General features: G+C 39.9%; 1 protein-coding gene and 1 non-coding gene across 2 annotated transcripts in view; both read left to right on the top strand.

Moving 5' to 3' along the window:
• Positions 1-18508, top strand: part of Taok1 (TAO kinase 1) — a 114205-nt gene extending 95697 nt beyond the window's left edge. Inside the window, exons 18-20 of the mRNA XM_042691241.1 lie at positions 1512-1724; positions 2806-2988; positions 9299-18508. Coding sequence (XP_042547175.1) covers positions 1512-1724; positions 2806-2988; positions 9299-9760 — 858 coding nt within the window. The 3' untranslated portion in view covers positions 9761-18508. The remainder of the gene's footprint in view (positions 1-1511; positions 1725-2805; positions 2989-9298) is intronic.
• On the top strand, positions 3172-3278 carry LOC122120493. The gene has a single exon (XR_006149706.1). It is a non-coding gene; the product is annotated as a U6 spliceosomal RNA (small nuclear RNA).
• Positions 18509-23944: the final 5436 nt, after the last annotated feature.

Genomic DNA, 23944 nt, shown 5'->3' with positions numbered 1-23944 from the left:
GTTAAAAGTTGAGATTGTCATTAAAAGAAATTGGAGGGTCACATGTGGTAGTGCACACCCATGATCCAAGCTACTTGAGAGGTAGAGATGAGAAGATCATAGTTTGAGTGCAGCTTGAAGAGGTAGTGAAACTCTACCTGAGAACACATACCAGATGCCTGATTTTGATGGCTTATACCTGTAATACTAGCTACCAAAGAGGCTGAGAGCAGAAAGATCATTCAAAGCCTGGGCAGAAGAGTTTATAGGACTATCCAAAACAAACCACCAAGAACAAGATTAGAGGCATGGCTCAGGTTGGTAAAGTACCACTCTAGCAAGCATGAGGGTTTTTTGTTGTTGTTTTGTTTTGTTTTTTTGCCAGTCCTGAGACTTGAACTTCAGCGTCTGGGAACTGTCCCTGAGCTTTTTTTGCTGTAGGCTAGCATTCTACCTGAGCCACAGTACAGCTTTTGCTTTTTCTGTTTAATATTGAGGAACGGAACCCAGGGCTTCATGCATGGTAGGCAAGCACTACCACTAGGCCACATTCCTAGCCCAAGCATGAGATCTTGAGTTCAAACGTCAGTGCCAAAAAAGAAAGGAAAAGAAGCAAACCATGTTGAGTGTAGTGGCACAGCTTATAGTCCCAGCTAGGCAGGAAGTTAGAAGTAGCAGGATGTTGGTCCAATGCCAGTTCCAGCCACAAAGAACAAGTCTGTTTGATAAGCTAAAGAATAAAAAGAGCTAGGAACTTGGCTAAAGTGATAAATTTCTTATCTAGCAAGTACGGGACACTTAGGTCAAATAGTTTATTTTGGAGTAAAGTATTTTAGCTAAGAACAGCGTAAATATTTTTTTTCTTTGTTGGTCGTGAGGCTTGAACTCTAGGCTTGGGAATTGTCCCTCAGCTTATCAGCTGAAGGTTAGTGCTCTACCATTTGAGCCACAGCACCATTTGGGTTTTCTGGTGGTTTATAGGAGATAAGAGTCTCACAGGGCCAGGTGCCGGTGGCTACTCAGGAGCTACTCAGGAGACTGAGATCTGAGGATCACGGTTTAAAGCCAGCCCAGGCAAGAAAGTCTGTGAAACTCTTATCTCCAGTAAACCACCAGAAAACCGGAAGTGGCGCTGTAGCTCCAGTGGTAGAGCGCTAGCCTTTGAGCTGAAGAGCTGAGGGACAGCGCTCTGAGGGCCCAGAGTTCAAGCCCCACAGCCAAAAAAAAAAAAGTCTCACAGGTTTTCCTGCCTGGGCTGGCTTTGAACCTCAATCCTCAGGTCTCAGCCTCCTAAGTAACTGGGATTACAGGTATGAGCCACTGGTGCCTAGCTATACAAAGTAGTTTTTAATTATAAAAATACAGAAAATCAGATAATTTGGTCCAGTTGAATGGTCAAGTGCAAGAATACCTCAGCTTTACCATCTAACCTTTTGGGTTTTCTCTCTTTTTCTTATTTGTATTATTTGAATGTAAATATAAGGTATACAAATGTATGTGTTGAAACTTACAGAATTTTTTTTTCTTCCCAGTCAAAAGAACTCCAAATAAAAAAACAGTTTCAGGATACCTGCAAAATCCAAACCAGACAGTACAAAGCATTAAGAAATCACCTACTGGAGACTACACCAAAGAGTGAGCACAAAGCTGTTCTGAAAAGGCTCAAGGAAGAACAGACCCGGAAGTTAGCCATCTTGGCTGAGCAGTATGATCATAGCATTAATGAAATGCTTTCTACACAAGCTGTGAGTTTCCTTTGTTTAGGAAAAACAAATTTAGTGCCCCTTCTACCACCTGAATGGATTCCCAAAATACTAGTTGGAAATGATTGCTGTCATGAATCTAGGGTTATAGTAGTTGCTACCAACACTCTTCTGTTCTCAACATCATTTGAGAATGTCATAATGTATATAAAACTGTACTTGTACATTTAGACATAAAGGTCTATATAGACTTCCTTTCTATATAGAGATCCCAAGACTTTGTCAAGATGGAACAATCAGCAACATACATTGCTATATTGAGTATGCCAGTGATTAAATATGAGTTATTTTGTTAAAAAAAAAATTTCTCCATAGAGCAGATAACTATTTTAGGCCTTGCAGACCAGAAGACAAAATTGAGGATTTTATGTGGCTACTTATCTAACAATTTAGACTGTAATCATTTCTAAGTGTAAAAATCATTGTTGAGATGGGCATTTGTTTGTGCCGATAGTTCTAGCTACTCAAGAATCTGAGATTTGAGGGTCACAGTTTGAAATTAGCCCAGGCTGAAAAATCTGTGAGACTATAATCTCCAGTTAACCACCAAAAAGCCAGAAATGGAGCTGTCATTCAAGTGATAGAGCACTAACATTAAGTGAAAAGCCTAAAGGACTGAGTTCAAGTCCCAATACCACAACCCAACAACAACAACAGCAACACATCATTGTTAACTGGTGGGCTGATCAAAGCATTAAAGCAAAACAAACCAGCTACACAGGTTTGACCTATAGACTGAAATTTGTTAGTTTCTGCCCTATAATAATTATTTCCAACTTAGGAGGAAGAGAATGAGAATTTTATATCACCTAATTAGAGTATAAGTTTCTCTGAAGAAAAATGTAGTTATTTAAGCATTCTCCAGACAACTCATGATAACTTCATAATTCTGTTGTTGGTTATTGTGTCTTTTTCTTAGAGGCCATTACACCAAGTTACAAGAGAGAGCAACTGTTACTTACAAAAAGACCTATGACAGTAGTCAATATTCTGTCTTTCCTCTTCCTTTCCATAGTCATGATCGTTACCTCATAGTAGGATATATGTTTTCTTTTTCTCTCAGCTGCGTTTGGATGAAGCACAGGAAGCAGAGTGTCAGGTTTTAAAGATGCAGCTACAGCAGGAACTGGAGCTGTTGAATGCATATCAGAGCAAAATCAAAATGCAGGCTGAGGCACAACATGACCGAGAGCTTCGAGAACTTGAACAGAGAGTCTCCCTTCGGAGGGCACTCTTAGAACAAAAGGTATAAATAATAGAAGGAAGATCATTGCTTTCATATTTGCTTTTATCAAAAACATTTTTTAAAAGTACATTTGTCCCAGTTTGGTAACTTTTCTTTAAAATTATTGATTCAATTATGATTTTAGTGCTAGTACTAACAATCAAGAACATACAATTAATTGCTGGGTAAAGAATATGAGGAGCTGTGCTCATTTTGGCAGCGCATATACTAAAATTGGAACGATACAGAGAATATTAGCATGGCCCCTGCACAAGGATGACACACAAATTCGTGAAGCGTTCCATATTTTTTCAGAATACTGCAGCTGGTAAAATGTTGTTAGCAATTAAACATGACTAAATTTTTTTTCACACAGAAATCATGGTTATTTCTTCACTATATTACATCTTCTAGTTTAGTGCAGCCTAGGTGAATAAAGCTTTATTTATTTAGGGTCCAGTTGTGGGGCCTGAACTCTGGGCCTAGGCACTGTCCCTCAGCTCTTCAGCTCAAGGCTAGAGCTCTACCACTTGAGCCACAGCGCTACTTCCAGCTCTTTTCTTTTTTCTTATGTGGTGCTGAGGAATCGAACCCAGGGTCTCAGGCATGCAAGGCAAGTCCTCTACCACTAAGCCACCTTCCCAGCCCCTGTATTTATTTAAAAAAAAAAAAGAAAGAAAGAAAAGAATATGAGGAGCCAGTTGCTCATGTCTGTAATCATTGAGTTTAAAGCTCTTGAGTTTAAAGCTAGCCTGGACTAGTCTCACAGAAAAGTCTGTGAGATTCCAATTAACCACAAAAATACTGGAAATGCAGCTGTGGCTCAAGTGGTAGAGTGGTAGCTTTAAGCACAAAAGCTCAGGGACAGCACCCAGGCCCAGAGTTCAAGGCCCAGAGTTCAAGCCCCAGGACTGGCAAAATAAAAAGAATGTGAGGGCTGGGAAGGTGGGTCAGTGGTAGAGTGCTTGACCTTGCATACATGAGGCCCCGGGTTTGATTCCTCAGTACCACATAAGCAGAAAAAGCCAGGGGTGGTGCTGTGGCTCAAGTTGTAGAGCACTAGCCTTGAGCTGAAGAGCTGAGGGACAGCACCCAGGCCAAGAGTTCAGGCACCACAACCAACCAACCAAAAATAAATTAATTAATAAAATGTGAGATCATATGAAGATAGTTATTTGAATTGTAAGAGCCATGGCTCCATGTTCCTCATTTTTGCGTGTCTAGTTTCTGGTTGAATAAAGACAAGAAGTAAAGGAAAAAAATTTCAGTACTTGCCTAGGAGAGAGGCAGGGACAAGCATCAGAAACAGGTAGTTTACTCATACATCCTTGGTCTACTCATTTTTCCTTGGTTGGTATAAGATTACTGAGTGAGGGCTGGGAAGGTGGTTCAATGGTAGAGCGCTTGCCTTGCAGGCATGAGGCCCTGGGTTCAATTCCTCAGCACCACATAAGCAAAAAGAAAAAAGCCGGAATTGGCACTGTGGCTCAAGTGGTAGAGCGCTAGCCTTGAGCTGAAGAGCTGAGGGACAGTGCTCAGGCCCAGAGTTCAGGCCCCACGACCAGACCCAAAAAAAAAAAAAAAAGATTACTGAGTGACCAGAAGGTAAAAACAGTTTTACACAGATGAAAAGTCAGACACAAAAAATGTTGCTTCAAAGCTAGGCACCAGTGGCTCACACAGGAGGCTGAGATCTGAGGATCATGGTTCGGAGCCAGCCTGGGCAAGAAATTCCATGAAACTCTGATCTCCAGCTAACTACCCCCTCCCAAGAAAAAAACTTCCAGGGCTGGGAAGGTGGCTCAGTGGTAGAGCGCTTGCCTTGCATGCCTGAGGCCTTGGGTTCGATTCCCCAGCACCACATAAGCAAAAAGTAAAAAGCCGGAAGTGGCACTGTGGCTCAAGTGGTGGAGTGCTAGCCTTGAGCTGAAGAGCTGAGGGACAGCACCCAGGCCCAGAGTTCAGGCCCCACAACCGGACCCAAAAAAAAACTTCCAGTAGTAGAGCTGTAGCTCAAGCGGTAGAGCTCTAGCCTTGAGCAAAGAATAAATGCCAGGCCCTGAGTTCAAGCCCTGTGACTGGCATGCTCAAAGAAAATGTTACTTCTAGAACCAGGCACTGGTGGCGTATTCCTGTAATCCTAGCAACTGAGGATGCCAGCCCAAGCAGAAAAGTACCCCTGCGACTATTATCTCCAATTAACCACTCAAAAACTGGAAGTGGCGCTTTGGCTCAAGTGGTAGAGCACTAGCCTTGAGCATGAAGAGGCTCAGGGACAGTGCCCAGGCCCTGCTGAGTTCAAGCCTCACAACCTACAAAAGAGTTTCTATATATGAAGATGTTGCTGTACAGTTATCTTTATTACTGGCTTCTTTGAGAAATATTTGCCTTAATTATATTTCACATTCAAGATGGGAAGGACAGAGCCAAATGTGGTAATGGATACCCTGTAATTCCAGCACTTAGGAGGTAGATACAGGAAGATCATGGGTTTGAGGCCAACTTGCTAATATAGAAAGTTCCAAGTCAGCCTGTACTATATAGCAAAATTCTGTCTCTAAAAATAAAAAATACTAGCCAGGTGTCAGTGGCTTACGCCTGTAATCCTAGCTACTCAGGAGGCTGAGATCTGAGGATCGCGGTTGAAAGCCAGCCTGGGCAGGAAAGTCCATGAGATTCTTATATTCAATAAACCATAGAAAACCGGAAGTGGCACTGTGGCTCAAGTGGTAGAGCGCTCACCTAGAGCTGAGGAGCTGAGCGACAGTGCCCAAGCCCAGAGTTCAAGCACCACAACTGACTACATAACTAGATAAATAGATAAATAGATAGATAGATAGATAGATAGATAGATAGATAGATAGATAGATAGATAGATAGATAGACTGAAAAGAGGTATGATGACTCTTATCTGCTCATACTTAGTAGTAGAGATCAGAGGATTGTAGTTTAAGCTCAGCCTGGGTGAGAGGAGAGTAGGATTTCATCTCAACTAACAAGCTAGACATAGCTACCCATGCCAGCCCAGGCAAAAAAATTACAAGACCTTACCTGAAAAATAAAGCAAACAGGGTTACATTATAGTTGTAGTGGTAAAGCACCTTCCTAAAGAACTCAAGGTCCTTTTTAAACCCTAGTATCGGGCTAGGAAGGTAGCTCAGTGGTAGAGCACTTGCCTTGCATGCACGAGGCTCTGGGTTCTCAGTACCACATAAGAAAAAAGCTGGGGTAGGGAGGTTGGGGGGGGGGGGGGAGAAAAAAAAAAAAGAAAAAAGCTGGAAGTGGCGCTGTGGCTCGAGTGGTAGAATGCTAGCCTTGAGCTGAAAAGCTGAGGGACAGCGCCCATGCCCAGAGTTCAGGCCCCACAACCGGGCCCACATACATATATACATACATACATACATAAAATAAACCCTAGTATCATCAAAGACATATGGGAAGGTAAAAACCATATAAAACTTGAAAATTTTGTTTGTATCATGTATGGGTTGGTTTACTTAATTTATCTAAACTTTCATACTTGATATTCAGTCAAAAATTGTATCTCTTAGCTGAGCTCTGATGGCTCATGTCTAATATCTGAGGACCAAGGCTCAAAGCCAGCCCAGTCAGGAAAGCTTGCGAGACTCTTATCTCAAATTAATTACCAAGAAAAGAAAGAGCTAGAATGGAACTATGGCTTAAGTGGTAGAGTGCTAGTCTTGAGCAAAAAAGCCCATGTACAGGGCTGGGAAGGTGGCTCAGTGGTAGAGTGCTTGCCTTGCATGCATGAGGCCCTGGGTTCAATTCCTCAGCACCACATAAGCAGAAAAAGCTGGAAGTGGTGCTGTGGCTCAAGTGGTAGAGCACTAGCCTTCAGCTGAAGAGCTGAGGGACAGCGCCTAGGCCCAGAGTTCAGGCCCCATGACCAGCAAAAAAAAAAAAAAAAAAATCTATGGATAGTGCCCAGGCCTTGAGTTCAAGCCCCAGGACTGGCACCAAAATAAATAAATCAAAATCTGTATCTTAATGTTTCAGATTTATATTATGGAAGTAGTGCAGTGGCTCAAGTGGTAGAGCACTAGCTTTGAACACAGAGGCTCAGAGACAGTGCCTGGGCACTGAGTTCAAAGAAAAGAAATTAGTATTAAAAGGAAGACTGCAAGTTAGGCACCAGTGGGTCATGCCTGTAATCCTAGCTACTCAGGAGGCTGAGATCTGAGGATCACAGTTCATAGCCAGCCCTGGCAGGAAGATCCGTGAAACTCTTCAATTAACCACCAGAAAACTGGAAGTGGCACTGTGGCTCAAGTGGTAGAGCACTCGCCTTGAGTTGAAGAGCTCAGGGACAGTGCTCAGGCCCAGAGTTCAAGCCCCACGACCGACCCTCTCCCCCCCCCCCCCCAAAAAAAAAGAAGACTACTGGCTATAGTAAGTAACTCAGGAAAAGGAAAAAGAGAAATGTGAGTGCGTTTAAAGTATGAATGCCATTTTTGCTCCACCTAGTGGTACAATAACGTAGCACTCATTAGTGTCTGAGGTATATTATTTCTTTTTTTTTTTTTTTTTTGGTCCTGAACTCTGGGCCTGGGTGCTGTCCCTCAGCTCTTCAGCTCAAGGCTAGCCCTCTACCACTTGAGCCACAGCGCCACTTCCGGCTTTTTCCTTTTTTTGCTTATGTGGTGCTGAGGAATCGAACCCAGGGCCTCAGGCATGCAAGGCAAATACTCTACCACTGAGCCACCTTCCCAGCCCTGAGGTATATTATTTCATTGTATGAATCAAAGCCTACTTGCTACATACAAAGCTTAGTAAAATACTTTTGAAAAACCCAGTGCCTATAGGTAAAAATACAATGACACTTTGTTTCTAGAGGTAGAGGTTATTAAGGTATTTTGGAAGCCAATTTAAAGGTACATATTAAGCATCTTTTCTCCATTGAAGTTACTATTTCTTTTATCTTACATTTGAATTTGTTCTTGATGTGGGTTTTTGTTTGTGCTGGTCTTGGGGCTTGAACTCAGGACCTGATCCTGAGGTGTTTTTTTTTTTTTTTTGAAAATACCGTATAGAGGGGTTACAAGTACTTGGTGGAGTACATTTCTTATCAAGCATCTACAGTTCAACCCTCACTTACATTAAAGACCTTGAAACTAGAGTTTTCATTCTTCCATTTTAGTAACCTATTTGTGTATTTTTTATACCAATTTTGTTTTATTATTATTATTATTATTTTGCCAGTTTTGGGGCTTGAACTCAGCCTGGGCACTGACTCTGATCTTATTTGTGCTCAAGGTTAGAGCTCTATCAGCAGTTTTTTCTGCGTAGTTTATTGGAGATAAGAGTCACATGGACTTTCCTTCCCTGGCTAGCTTTGAGCCACATCCTCAGATGTCAGCTTCCTGAGTAGCTAGGGTTACAGGTGTGAGCCAACAGCACCAAGCTCAATTTTATTTTATTAGAGAAACATTATGATATAGCTGATAAAACTGGCTTCCCTCCTGTTATTTTCTTTTTTCCAACAGCTTTTTGCTGATGGATCAGGGAAATGATAATTTCTCTAATATATCATTTCAGTAAACATTATTATTGCTTTTAGAACCAGATACTATCCATTTTACAAATGCAAATGAAGCTGGGTGTTTACATCTTTAATACTGACTGCTCAGGAGGCTGAGATCCAGAAGATTGAGGTTCAAAGCCAAGTAAGACAGAAAAGCCACAGAGACTCTTGTCTATAAAATAGCCATCAAAAAGCAGGACCATGGGGGTAGGGGGAGGATGGGAAGGGGAAACAAAGGAGGAGGCTACAATGCTTGATAAGAAATGTACTCATTATCTTGCCCATGTAATTGTAACCCCTCTGTACAGTATTTTCACAATAAAAAAAAGAGGGACAAAAAAAAAAAAGCAGGACCATGCTGGGCACCGGTGGCTCACACCTATAATCTTAGCTACTAAGGAGTCTGAGATCTGAGGCTCATGGTTCGAAACCAGCCCAAGGAAGTAAAGTCGTGAGACTCTTATCTGGATAAACTGGAAAAACTGGAAGTGGTGCTGTGGTTCAAATAGTAGAATGCAATCCTTGAGCTGAAGAGATGAGGAGCAGCACCAGAGTTCAAGCCCCACAACCGACAAAAGAAAAACAAGTGGTAGAGGGCTAAGCAAGCAAAAGGCCCTGAGTGTAAATTCCTGTTACAGCAAAGAGAAACAAAAGAAATACAAATTATGTATGTTTCCTGCAGTACATCTATAATATGGCTAGTTATTTTTAGTAATTACTGCTTCCTTACTTTATAGATTTAAAAAAAGACACTGACCTTTTTTGCTTTCCTAACCCTACCAACAACAGATTGAAGAAGAGATGTTGGCTTTGCAGAATGAACGCACAGAACGAATACGAAGCCTGCTAGAACGTCAAGCCAGAGAAATTGAAGCTTTTGACTCTGAAAGCATGAGACTAGGTTTTAGTAATATGGTCCTTTCTAATCTCTCCCCTGAGGCATTCAGCCACAGCTACCCAGGAGCTTCTGGTTGGTCTCACAATCCTGCTGGGGGTCCAGGACCTCATTGGGGTCATCCCATGGGTGGCCCACCACAAGCTTGGGGCCATCCAATGCAAGGTGGACCCCAGCCATGGGGTCACCCCTCAGGGCCAATGCAAGGGGTACCTCGAGGTAGCAGTATGGGAGTCCGCAATAGCCCCCAGGCTCTGAGGCGGACAGCTTCTGGGGGACGGACGGAGCAGGGCATGAGCAGAAGTACAAGTGTCACTTCACAAATATCCAATGGGTCACACATGTCTTACACATAATAGAGAGTGGGAATTCCGCTGGAGCTGTCTGCCAAAAGAAACTGCCTACAGACATCATCACAGCAGCCTCCTCACTTGGGTACTACAGTGTGGAAGCTGAGTGCATATGGTATATTTTATTCATTTTTGTAAAGCATTCTGTTTTGTGTTTACTAATTGGGATGTCATAGTATTTGGCTGCCGGGTTTTTGTGGGGGGGGAGGGTTGTTTGTGTTTAACTTTGCAGGAAATTTTGAAAAGGGGACTTGATAAATATTTCATGCATGTGGTTAAAAGAAATTGGTTAGATAGAGGGTATTTTCTTAACACTGCAAAAATAAAATATAGCAAAGTGACTTTAGGGTGTCCATATTCTATGAGAAGATCTAAAGCCTTCCTCCATATTCCAATTCTTACAAACCACTAACAGCAGGCAGCATATGCTGAGACAAGTTATTATTGGAACATACCTATACCCTTCTCACAGTGTATTTTCTTTATTAAATTGGTCTGGCTTTTCAGCCCCATTTGGAGTTAAACAGAAACCTACAAACACTGAAGGATTGTATCAACCTTTTCAGATGGTAGAAATTTAGTTCTTTTTCCGAATGCTTCATAATTTTGTCAATGATTTTTGTCCATTCAGTTGTGCCTTCTTTGTGTCACAGTAAGATGAAATTGATTAAGGAGTTCACGAGCTCTGTGATAAGAGCTTTAAAAGGGAAGACCAGCAGGGTAAGAGGACCCCTGAAAGTTCATGTGTTAGGTATTTCCAGCAGCAGAGTAAGATGACGAAACCCATAAACACTAACATTTTGTTATTTTACTGTGATAACTCACCTGAGCTAAATCTTTAAGTCTCAAACCCCAGACAGTACTTTTACTTTGTACAAATACAAAGACATATAGCCAATACAAATCAAATGCCAGTGGTATTTGAGTGATGCCATATTTGCCAACTGCCATCTATCTATTGGAATACTCATCACACTACATAGACATAATTTGATTATCCCCTTTTGGCTTATGAAATTTCCTGTTTACAAGTAGAATAGTCATTTATTTAAATGTTTAGTTGCCATAGTGAACCAGGAGTCACTGAGCCAATGACTACCAGCTGCTGACTAACCCTTGTCACCACTGTAAATTTTGCTGCATGTGCAGGTCCTCTGTTTTTTGATTGCTGTTTTTGTTGCTGCAGTACTTTACAAACTTCTAGTTCATTGAGACTTAGTGACCATTTAGAATTGTGTTAACATCACACAATGGGAAACACCACTTCCAGAAGTCTCAAGCTGCAGTGCGCGAAATACTACTGAAAAGGAACTAGTGAGTTTGGCAAATGAAAGACAAAAACAAAAAAAAATCCAAAAAACAAAAACCAAAAAAAAAAAAAAAGTAAATTGTAGTGGTCAGGGTATCTCTTAACAAAAGCTAACATTTCTTTTTGTGAGTGGGGAATGTTTTGTTTTGTTTTACAATGAAGGATCAACCCAATGTTGAAAGTCAGATGTTACTTGGTATTCCACTACTTGTGCGAAAGTTGAGTTGGAGGTAGTTGGGGAGCTGTGAATATGACTTGAAGAAAAAAAAGTATCTTTTTCAATGACAGTTTATCGAGGTTATTGTCATGCTCCCTTCTTAGTTGTCTTGAAGAACTCTTGCTGCTAACTCTGGATCCTGCTTTTCATGTAGTCAGAGGGCTCTAAGGTAGAACTCTCTGAGTCCCTCACAATTGTATTCTTCACCTAGAGCAAACTAGTGACCAAATTACAATCTGCTGAAATTAAAATCTGTTGAAATGTTGGTTTTCTCAACATTTTAAATCTTCCCAGGTATGTTATTTTGTTTCCATGAATTCTCCCCTTTAGAAGTTTCTGGATTGATGTGAAGGTAACTGGAAGAAAAAGCTAATGTTTTAATACATGTCCTTTGAAAACCAAAATCATAAATGACAGTGGAATTCACACACATTTTTAGCAGTTTTAAATAGCACTCTCATGTATTGTCCTCTTAACCATGCTCCAGACCAGCTTTTAGGATAGGCTTGACTAAAATGCTGGTTATATCTAATGAAAAGGGCTTTTAGTCTTTTCACTATCTTTTTTGCATTAAAATATTATACAGTGTTTCAAGCAAATTGAGAATTGGAAAAAGCTAAGAGATTTAGAATTTAATAAAATGTCAAAAAATAGGATAGAGTTGTAATACCTATAAAAGCATACTTAATAGACCCTGCCTGTTGCTGGAGGGTTAGAATAGAGATGCTTTTCAGATTTCTTTCAAACCTGAAGTGCTACCAAGGGATACATTTTAAAGTCCAGTTGTGAGTTTCAGTTAGTCGAATTGAGTTACTGAGCCCATGCGGAAGGTATGTACTTCAAAAATACTGACTCAAAATGTCTATCTAGTAGGGCTTTGTATCAAATTAAATTGTGTGGCAATGAAATTTTTCATGTAGGTCATGACTATTCTTGGATTATAACATTAAGTTAATTTGATTAAAATATATGTAATTTTCAAAATGATTCAAATTAATTGGTTTGTGTGTATTTGTGAGGTGTAACTTCTTAGGAATCTTATGTGTGGTGGGAATCATCACATAGTAAATAAAACTAGTAGCAGGAAAATTTGAAAGGCTTTGAGATGTCCTGAAGAAAGAGTAGCACTTTCTGAATCTGTGGAAATGTCAACATTTGATCAAATTAATACTACCTCCTCCCCAGTTGTTGGTTTTTGCTCCTTATGTGTTTAAGAAAGTTAAAAGTAAGTATGGGAAAATTGTATAGCATATCAAAAATTATAAATGCTATATCTGGTATCCAGAGCCTTACATTACAAAGTTCCTTGTATTTGCCCTTCTCTCCTTTTGGGGTTAGCATTTTAAAAATGCAGCACCTCATACCTTGAGACATTTTAATCCTTATATTATCTTTCCCTTTGCACATATTTTTCTCCCATTTTTAAGTCAGCTTTGACCCAGAATTAGACTATCTAAATGCATATTCATTATATAGATAATGTTAACTAAAAAACGTGTCTATTTTATTCAGAGCTGCCATTCTTTTTAATCATTTCTATACCTAGAGATGAATAGTCCTGCATTTGAAGCCACACCCGCAGATCTAGTATGCTTAGTACTCTTAAGTCAAAGACTTACTGGTAAATTGAATTTTTTAGCATTGTCATGATTTTTCAGCTGCCTGGACATCAGGTAACTACCATTCAAAACACTAAAGAAACTACTGGGCACTCCCTCCCACTTCCACCAATTTTCCCTCACTATTCAAAAATTGAAAACTCTTTATTTTTTTCAGACCATAAGGCAGACATTAATGACTGTCTGCTTCTATAAATACTAAATCATTGAAATTTTAAGGTTTATAGAATACATTGTGTTGGACACTGGAATAATACAATTTATTCTCACCTGTGAAAAATAACTTCGTTGTACTTGAAACACCTCCTTTGCATTTTTCCATTTGTGCCACTCACTAGTGGAAATAAATTGTATTATACCATGATCTACTGGCTTTTAATAACTGTTAAATATGCACATTTTTGTATAACTATTATCATTTGTATGTATATATTGTATATACATATGAGTGTATGTGTGTATAGATGGATGGGTGTAACTCGTAATTGTACATTTCCATCAGAGCACTTAACGTCCTGTTGTTATTTGGTTTTGTTATTTCAGTCCTCAGTTAAGGCAAGAATGCATGTGCTTTTGAAGAACGAATGCTCTGGGTTGATATTTAGGAGAAGGTGATTATTAGATAGTCTTTTCCTTCTTAATCCCTTTTCACATCCCTTCTGTTAGTGGGAAGTTAGGTAAAATGTGGAACTAGAAATTATAGTAAAATTTTGCTGGAAAGGAGCCAGTTAGTGCTTCTAGGAGTTTGTGTTGTGATGCAACAAAAAATAAGTGATGCAGAGAGAAATGAACCATGAAAAGTAAGAACACGAGTGGTGATTGCTCTGCAGAAGTATAAAAAGAAGCAGTGACTCATAATTTTTATGTACTTTATGTATGTGTTTCATTTTAGTAATGCCATTGATCCTCTGATTCTTTTTTACTTAATTAATACTAATAATTATGTATTTTGCTGAGGATCAAAACAACCAAGAGAGGAATTATTATTCAGACATCTAAGGTTTTCCTTAACAGTAAAATCAACATGATATGATCACTGGAAGAGAAGAATATGGTTGGAGAGCTTTCTCCTTTTAACTGCCTCTTCTTGCTTGCTAACAGTAAATTCTCTGTGCACCTTCCACCCTTTCTGACCCAGTGATATTTATTCAAGCAGAAATTTGGCCCAACACAGCAACTCTTTCCTTGGAGGTTTATACAATTCATTTTTCCCATGCACTCAATGTGAAATGACCTAATGTTTATTCAAATCAGAAATAGTATACTTAAGATGTCTTAAGTGTGAATCTCCCATAATGATGGAAGAAGAGATTCTCATTTCTTAAAGCCTTCCCTAAGGAGCAGAGTCAAAACTTGGGATGTCATCTTTGAGCTGCTTGCCAAAATACAGATCATCACTGAAGACAAATTCTCTACTTTTGCTTTTACCCATCCAATATAATAATATCCCCACCCAGATTGTAGGGTTGCCTTTTAAAAGGCCTTCACTTACTATTCATTGTTATGAACTGGAAATTTCCCATCCTCAGATCCCTTAAAGGATGAAGTGTGCTGTACACTTAGCATACTTGCCTCATGTATACAAGGACTACTGATTGAAGTCTGTTTTGCTGTGTCTGGTTATATTGTCTGCACTTTGCTGAAATCACTACAGTGGACCTATATTGGAAATGATTATTAATTTCTAAAGTTTCTATTAAGCACTGTCAAAAAGAAAATGAAACAACTTTTTTTTGCGCATTTATATTTTCTACTGAATTCTGGTAGCCCCCTTCAAAGTTATGCTAATTTTTTCCTCCTTGTTTATGTTAAGATTTCCAAAATGTCACTCATACAAGGGAGGAGAACCCATCTGGCTTAATGTCAGTCTTTAGATCATAAGAAATATGTAAATTAATATGCACCTTATCTGCCTTTTGTGGGTTTCTTAAATTTGCACTTCCCACCCACCCAAATCTAGATATCTTTTAAAGAAAATAAAGGCAGAGAATTAAAACTGGGGAGCCATGTACTACGTCATCACCACTGTTAACCATTTCCCAGCAATCCAAGCTTTTTGAGGTTTCAGAGATATTTGTGTTTGTTTATTTGTGTTTGATTGCCTTAATGTTTGGTTTGTTTTATTTTTTAAAGTATTCAAGTTTTTTGTTAAATAGAGAAAAAGGTTAATCCTCTCAAACAGCAGGATACCCACTGGACATACTAATATTAACATCTGTAGGTAGTTTACCTTGAAGTGAGAAGGTGAGACTTACGAATGAATGAATGAATAAGGGTACCTTGATGCCCAAGAATTCCCCCAAAGTACGGGTAATTCAACCTGCACAGTTTCCTTTCACTCATAGTTTTTATCAATTGTGAGTGAAAAATTGTGTAATTATCTGTAAATATATAGCTAACAAATTGACCTAGTTTCTGTATTTTTTGATTTTGTACTAAAGTTTATATAGGTCTGTGCCAGCTAGAGAGGAGTTGCTGTCATTGGCAGTTGTGGTTCTAGCATCTAACCTTGAAACCATCCTAGGTGACATTTTTAGAATTAATGCTTAAGTGTTGTTAAACAGAGGGAAATAAAGCTTAATCATTGGTCAGGTTTGAAATCTTTTTTAAAGCTAAGTAATTTTATTTAATATAATGATTGACAACCGTGTCCTCAGTCATGAGTGAGGTGTAGGGAACCTCTCTTCCCCAGTGGCCATGTTTACAGAAGTGTGTTTTGTCTATAAAGTGAAAGTGTGTTCATGTGTATGTAAATTATGCAGGTGATAACATTATGGTTTGGGACTGTTTATGGGCTCTTTAACTGAATTTTCAAATGAAATGAACTATGCTTATTGCTGGCACATTGATCCCATTTCTAGAACTTTTTTCCTATTTCCAGAATTACTTATTTTCCTTAGACATTACCCCCACTTAGCCTCCCTTCCTTATAAGCCTTGTAGCCAAGGTATTAAAGACTGGTGAACATAGATGAGGGAAATGAATTTCTTAAAAATCCATGAACCCTCTATTGTATGCTTTCAGTACTTGTGTTATATGTTTCTATGGCAACTTTGAACTCAGTGGTTTAGAAATGAAATACCAATGTTAATGAAAAGTATGTACTCTTTGCTTTTGCATGGCTTGGCTTAGTAACCAAGGTATATTAGAGCCACTTGAAAGCATGAAGACCAGTTACATGGGAACAGGTTTCTCAGTGGCACATTTTGCTTTTTCTTAGCCCTCAAGTACATTGCCTCGGCATGAACATTATTATTGTTACTGTAAATTGCACATGGTCATGGAGTTAATTATGTAATTAAAAAAGGTTGCAGCTGCATAATGTTTGCAGTTTCTGGCTGGTCTCTGTGACCATTTGGCACATATCAAAAAACCTAGTGGGTATTGGAACACCTCTAATCCTTTTGTGTCATAAACAAGTATATTTATCAAGATGTTGGCTGCCCCTGGCAGATTGCCAGTCAGCTGCCTTTTGGTGCCCATTCCAAATGTGCTGTTGTCCTTCCTTACATTTCATCCTGTCAAAGAAATTTCCACCCCTTCTTCCTAACATTGTATGCCTTTTATTCCATGTTAAATGGGAATTGTGCCTACTTAAAGTGCCCCTCTAATTAATTACATGTGTCCCAGAATAAGCCAAGCCAGAGACACAGGTGGGAAAACATTTCAAAATGGGGGGAGGGGGAACAAGTCTACTTAAGGCCAGTAATTTATCTAACAAGGTATTTTACCACATTATCTTGACACTTGATTAATGAGCCTACTAGAAGTTGCAAGTGGTTTCATAGAGTACAATCTCAAGTGAAGAGGGATGTGTGGGGGTTCTACTAGAAAATAATTTTGTTCTCATTTTACCTTTTATGATCCTCTGCTAGCTTAGAACAGATTAATTGTCCATTTTTAATTTTTAGGGAAATTTTTACTAAAACAATGGTCAGATGTAAATAACATTTTAAAATATAGTGCACATAACTTCCCTAGACTGTTCCAACCTGATTATTTGTAAATGCTTTAGAGTTTTTAAAATTAACACTTGTGTTGCTAAATCCTATTTATCTAAGTCTATAAAAGTTTTTAACCCACTTAAAACTTAAACATTTAAATAATGAATGGGTTACTGTAAGCAATTTAGCTTTCAGAACCCCCCCTTGTTTTAGTATACAAAAAAGCCTAATGCGCATTAATGAGGTTGGAGAGAATATGAGAAATATGTATAGTGTATATTTTAAAACAGCTTTGCTTGTATTGTGAAGATTTAAAAACAAACTTGAGATTTTTAAAAGTTAACTATTAACACAGTTTTAACATAAGTTATCCCACTGGGTTTAAGAGCATCTTGAATGTATAATCCTTTTTGTAACCCAGGTTGGTTTCTGCTTTTACCAGTCATCCGAGCATTATTTATATTTTTAGTCTTATGTACTCATTCCCCTTTGTTTTCCTCAAACAGCATGGGTTTTGTTTTGTTTTGCACAAGTAGGTGGGGTTTTTTTGTTTTGTTTTTTAAAGAAGGAAATTAGTACATCCTTTTCTCTGGGCTTTCTTCACTTCCCTTTCTTTCTACTAACCTCTTCCTTAAAGGCCATATCACTCCATTTGCATCATTTGTGCAAATGCCAGGGTTGGTTTTTATTTTTATTTTTGCTATTTACCTAAAAAAAAAAAAAAGACAATGCTTCAGGCAATTGCTTTTTTTATTTAAAAAAAGGAAAAAAGAAAAAAAAAAGGAAAAAAAAAAGCTGTAACCTTATCATTTCTGGGTAGACCATTGAGAGATGAATGCACATCTGTCATAGCCCAGGACCAGCTTTGGTGGCTAAAGGGAATATTTTAAGCAAGATGTTCTGTTCTAAAAGTGGTATGTATTATCCACAGTCTTATTTCAGTTATTCCCACAAGTCAGGGGTCCAGATAAAATGAGGGTTATCAGCTAACTGATATGATATCATTGAGGTTCATCAATGAATTTGTACATTTCTAGTTCCCTTTGGTGAAGGGAAAAATGATAATTTTCGCAAGACCTAGATTTTGGCTTGGTTCCTTGCCTCCTTTTTTGGCAGCCTTCATCTTCTCATCTAAAGCCCTTGAGCCTGTAGGGGTTTCATAGTGGACAAAGGAATTGTGGTCCTTTAAAACTGGGACTGATTTCTTGGTAGAAGGTTATCATGTCCAAAGTATAATGTTCTACCACTTTACTGATTACTAATTTTAACTATATTCAGTCCTCTCAATTTTTGGACCAAACAGACACCCACAGTGGAGGCTTATCAGGGTTGCATTGGGGAAGAAGCCTGTCCCTCACTGTCAGCACCAGCTGGTAAAGGTGACTGTGCAGATGTGCATTTTCCTTTTGATAGAAATGGTCCACAGCACTAACTGGTAAGGCTTATTGTACAGTATATTGTCAGTATTCTTCTGGTTCAGCATACCTTATAGTTCATATATAACCTGTATTAATTGTATAGATTGTGCATTTAAAGCTGTTACCAAGTTGTCAGAACATAAGAGCGAAAACAAGGTCATATGTAATATTTTGTTTGTAAGTATCCTTTGTATCATAGCAAAGGAAATGTTTAAAAAATCAACTGTAATAAAGTAATTTTAGTACACAGAGTGTCTGTTCAGTTTTTTAAAGTAGTGTATTACCATAAAGATTTGCTTTAGTTCTGTGATTATTGGAAGATTACTGAACCTCGCAGGCACGTTTGTAGGTAGACTTGGGGATTACAGAACGAGTAAGATACAGGCAAATGCTCTAGTCAGATTGCCTCAGCTTCTCTCACGCAATAGGAAGGGATATTATGTTCTGGGTGTGAGATAATTCTCTTGGTTCTGTTACAGGTTCTTAAGTCTTACTCCTGCATTGTTACCAGTGCAACTACAACCTCCCCCCACCCTGATTTGAAAATCACATTTTAGCTCATTTAGACTATCTAACTCAGCCCTGTTATTTAAAGCAGTTTTAGTGACTTTTTTTTTTTTTTTTTGTCAGAAGCTAATTCCAGAGGGTGGGGAGAATGGCATTTTATGCTGGGATTTCTTTATATGGTTGGTTTGGGTATTGGTTTTTTGCTTTTAGTTGTGAGGGGTTTTTGTTGTTGTTCATTTGTTTTGTTGTTTGTGGGCTTGAACGAGGTCTTTTGCTCAAGACTAGCACTCTACCACTTTGAGCCACAGTGCCAATTCTGGTTTTCTAGTGGTTAATTGGAGATAAGAGTCTCATGGATATTCCTGCCCAGGCTGGCTTCACACCAAGATCCTCAGATCTCAGCCTTCTGAATAGCCCTAGCTATTCAGGCATGAGCAGGCTATTGTTTATTTAGTTGGTTCTGGGGGTTGAACTCGTGTGGGTGCTATCTCTTAAGTTTTTTCATCCAAAGCTAGTGCTCTGCCACTTTGAGCCACAGCTTCACGTCTGGTTTTCTGGTGGTTAATTGGAGATAAGAGTCTCACAGACTTTCCTGCCTGGGCTGGCTTTGAGCTGAGATTGCAATATCTCAGACTCCTTTTTTTTGGGGGGGGGGGGGGTCCGGTCGTGGGGCCTGAACTCTGGGCCTGGGCGCTGTCCCTCAGCTCAAGGCTAGCACTCTACCACTTGAACCACAGCGCCACTTCCGGCTTTTTTCTTATGTGGTGCTGAGGAATAGAACCCAGGGCCTCGAGCATGCAAGGCAAGTGCTCTACCACTGAGCCACCTTCCCAGCCCCTATCTCAGACTCCTTAGTAGCAAAGATTACAGGTGTGAACCACTGTCACCCAGCTGACCCCAGGATTTCTTGTTTTACTCCCACAGATTACAGATTCAGATTACAGTGAACACTTCTACTTTAAAGCCTATCCTACTTGAGAGTAAAAATAAAGGGGCTGGGAAGGTGGCTCAGTGGTAGAGCGTTTGCCTTGCATGCATGAGGCCCTGGGTTTGATTCCTCAACACCACATAAGCAGGAAATAAAAAAAGCTGGAAGTGGCGCTGTGGCTTAGGTGGTAGAGAGCTAGCCTTGAGCTGAAGAGCTGAGGGACAGTGTCCAGGCCCAGAGTTCAGGCCTCATGACCGGACCTAAAAAATTAAAAATAAAAGTAAAAAATTTTTTTAAGTAACTGCAAGCTAGGTGCTGGTGGCTCACACCTGTAATCCTAGCTATTCAGGAGGCTGAGATCTGAGTATCATGGTTTGAAACCAGCCTGGGCAGGAAAGTCTGTGAGACTCTTATCTCCAGCTAAACACAAAAGAAAGCCACAAGTAGTTCAAGAGGTATAGCACTAGCCTTGAGCACAAAAGCTCAGGGACAGTGCCCACACTCTTGAGTTCAAGCCCCAGGACTGGCAAAAAAAAAAAACAAAACCCACAAAACTACAGAGGTTAGCTGGCCCACAGCACCAGTGTTGTCACATCACGGTGATGCTCCAGAACAGTGATCTTCCTTTGTATGTGCTAGCAATTAATGAACTTCCTTGCCTTAATTGCTACTCTTTTCAGATACTTGTTCTAAACTAATAGAACTAGATGGAGCTGCTGAGGGTGATAAGACTTTAGGAGCTATGCAATCATTCTGACAGTTTTTTTTTTTTTTTTTTTTTATAGATTAGCACAATTCTTCCCACGGAGCAAATATACTACAGTAGCTCTGAAATTTCCCCCCTTTTAATTAGCACCTTTTAGATTATGAGGTCTAAATAGGCATTTGCTATCAGACTGATTTTTCTAGGAATAAGTATAAAGAGCACTGTGTGGGGACTAGACATGTAGCTCAGAGGTGGAGTGCTTATTTGCCTGTACAATGATCTGGGTTAGATACCCAGCATTGGGAGGTGGAGGAGGAAAGCCAAGGGCTGGTGCTTATACTTAATAATCCTAACCACTCAAAGGCTAAGATCCAAAGGACCATGGACCCAAGCCAGCCTCAGTAGAAAAGACTCCATCTCCAAAATAGCAAAAAGCCAGGTGGGAAGAGTGGCTCAGGTGGTAGAGCACCAGCTGAGGAAGCACACTGAGTTTAAACCCCAGTGCCATGAGGGGTGGGGGAGAAACACCTAGTTTGGATTATGGTTTTAGCCTTATCACTAATTGTGGATTCTTAAAAGTTACATCCTTTTGGACCTTAACCTATTAGAAAAATAGATAGCTTTTACTTAAAACAAGTGAGCCACTGTGAAAACTATTCCCTTGTAATGTGGTGTTAGTATGGACAGGGTCAGAAGGAAAGTTTGTTGTTTATCAGGCAACCCATGACTCAGATTGTAAGGCTCAAAGTGCTGTACCTACAGGCCCTTCCCAACCTTGCAGTGAATTAGTTAACTGGAACAAGTCTGATCTGAAAACAGAAGCCACTTCACAGTAACTTTGAGCTCTGGTTTTGAGGAATTAGTGTTGGAAAATGGTATTTACTTGCTTTACTATCTTGGAAGACCTTAGAAATTACAGCTTATCTTTTTAGTCTTTTTATATGGGACAACTAATAAAATCACTTTCCTACAGGCATTAAAATCATAGAGGAAGTAGATATTAGAACCCACATCTCCAAATGACTACCTCAGTACTTTATGCAACACACACTTAATTTTCCCCCTAAAAATTATGTTGTTACCATTGATGATCAGGGAATTTTAAGCCTGCGGAGAAAGGGTTCGCCCAGAGCAGAAGGCATGGTGGTTCATTAAACAAAGCTAGCCCAGTTAGCGTTAGAGGCTTCATCTACAGAAAGGAGGCAACGATCAATGAATGTAGAATGTGCAGGGAAGCTCTCTGTTAAACCCCACAGTAGGTAAGCATGGCTTGGTACACAGAGGACTTCAGAAAACAAACAGCATGTGTTTGTTTCAGGAGATTTAAGAAATAATACCATTCCGCTGTTGCAGGGAAACTATGACAGATTTACTATTCAAAGGCAAACAAGTTGGAGAGAAAGTTTTGTTCAGCTACACTAGTGATAAACATTGGGACAAGAGGTTGGAAAGATGAGAGATTTTTGATGTTTCTTTCTATAACAAGGTCTCACTATGTAGACCAGGCTGGCCTCAAACTTGAAATCCTCCTGCCCTAGCCTCCCAAGTATGGGAGCTACAAGGACATACCATCAGGAGGCCTTCCTATCTTTTTGTTGTTGTTGTTGGTCCTAGGGCTTGAACTCTGGTCCTGGGCCTTGTCCCTGAGCTCAAGGCGAGCGCTCTACCACTTGAGCCACAGTGCCACTTCTGGTTTTCTGGTGGTTAATTGGAGATAAGAGATTTTCACAGACTTTCCTGCCAGGTTAGCTTTGAACTGCGATCCTCAGATCTCAGCCTCCTGAGTAGGATTACAGACTTGAGCGCCCGGCCCTTCCTATCTTTTGATTGTTTTAATGAAATTTCGTTTTAACTTTGAAATTTGAGTTCTCCCTTGGGCATCTGCGACAAAGGCACAATCACTAGATATCTTAAGAAACACTGGTCACTTTGTCAGGGTATTTTAATTAATATCTTGGTCATCTCAATGTTCAGTATGCTCTATCCTGATAAGGTCTGTGAAATCTTCATATCCCACTGAGCTCATTTGCATTTCAGTTCACAGATGAGAAAAGACCTTCAATTTGATGTAGGCCACCCTCATGGTTGGCATGTGACCTCCATGTCAAGGAGTAGTCTATCTTGAATATCCCACCTATAATGTACAATATGCTGCTTTTTGAGGTATTCGTCCCATTTCTGGGCACTCAGACCAGTGCATATACCTTCTCAAACTTTCCTAAAAGTAATCTATAAATTGGGAAAGCTAGTGAAATCAATTTCTGATGCCCTCTTTGTAACTTGACTGTACAACCTCCTTATTTGTACTGTTACAGTTATACTAAAATGACCAAGTATATGTGCTTGTTTAAGGAGGGAGGTGAATTCATGCTTAAGTTCATGTCAAAAAAGGAATACCTTAGCATTACTAAACCTTTCCGATTGACAAGAGATCTTGTGGTTTGGGTGAAAGAGGAATACAACGGAGTTAATGGTGTGGATGGTTTTAGGTTGTATATACCAAAATGAAACTGCCTTTGTCAAGAACTTTTTTTTAAACAGCGTTTGAGCCTTAGAAAGGATTGGTTTCACTGTAAACAAATGATGTCTTCTAAAAGAATGTGGGGCTCTGGTTTTCATACTGCTGCCTCAAGCCAAACCACCCTGAAAACCTAGAGATAAATTCATAAAATACTGACTCTTTATGAGAATAAAGTCCTAGATTAGCAGTCTTGATACCAGCAGCAAAAATTTACCAGAGGGCTGGGAAGGTGGCTCAGTGGAGAGCACTTGCATGCATGAGGCCCTGGGTTCCATTCCTCAGCACCACATAAGCAAAAAGAAAAAAGCCAGAAGTGGCACTGTGGCTCAAGTGGTAGAGCGCTAGCCTTGAACTGAAGAGCTGATGGACAGCGCCCAGGCCCTAAGTTCAGGCCCCACGACCGGACCCCCCCCCAAAAAAAAAAAAAAATTTACCAGAACTCAAATATTCATAGGCATTTGTTGCTCCTGAACCCGAGGAAGAAACAGGGCTCGGTCTCTATGCCTGAGACAATGTCCCCCTTTACTCACTGAGTTTTTGTTTTTGCTTTTTTTCCTTCCTTTAATATTTGAAGGTGTTTCTAAATGAAGAGATCAAAAGAAATGCCAGCAAGAGGTCCGAAAGACTACTCACTAAAGATCCACCCTCTGAAAACTCCAACTCAGTGCCACCTAGGAGTTTGTCTTCTTGTCTTGCTTCCTCAAACTCAGAACTTTCTGTTTTGTTCAAGGGACCATCTTCTCTGGTGGGTGCCTGAATCTTCACTATTTGGTTTAACCTGATTAGCTATTTACCAAAACAGTACCAGTCTGACTAAAAGAAAGTATTAAGGGAAGGTGGCTCAGTGGTAGAGCGCTTGCCTTGCATGCCTGAGGCCCTGGGTTTGATTCCTCAGCACCACATAAGCAAAAAGAAAAAAGCCAGAAGTGGCGCTGTGGCTCAAGTGGTAGAGCACTAGCCGAAGAGCTGAGAGGGACAGCACTCAGGCCCAGAGTTCAGGCCCCACAACCGGACCCCCAAA

This window comes from Dipodomys spectabilis, unplaced genomic scaffold (genome assembly GCF_019054845.1).
Source record: "Dipodomys spectabilis isolate Male_0828 unplaced genomic scaffold, ASM1905484v1 ptg000004l, whole genome shotgun sequence".
In the NCBI taxonomy this organism is placed as follows: Eukaryota; Metazoa; Chordata; class Mammalia; order Rodentia; family Heteromyidae; genus Dipodomys; species Dipodomys spectabilis.
The sequence above is the reverse complement of the archived record's forward strand: the minus strand, read 5'-3'. Positions and strand labels throughout refer to the sequence as shown.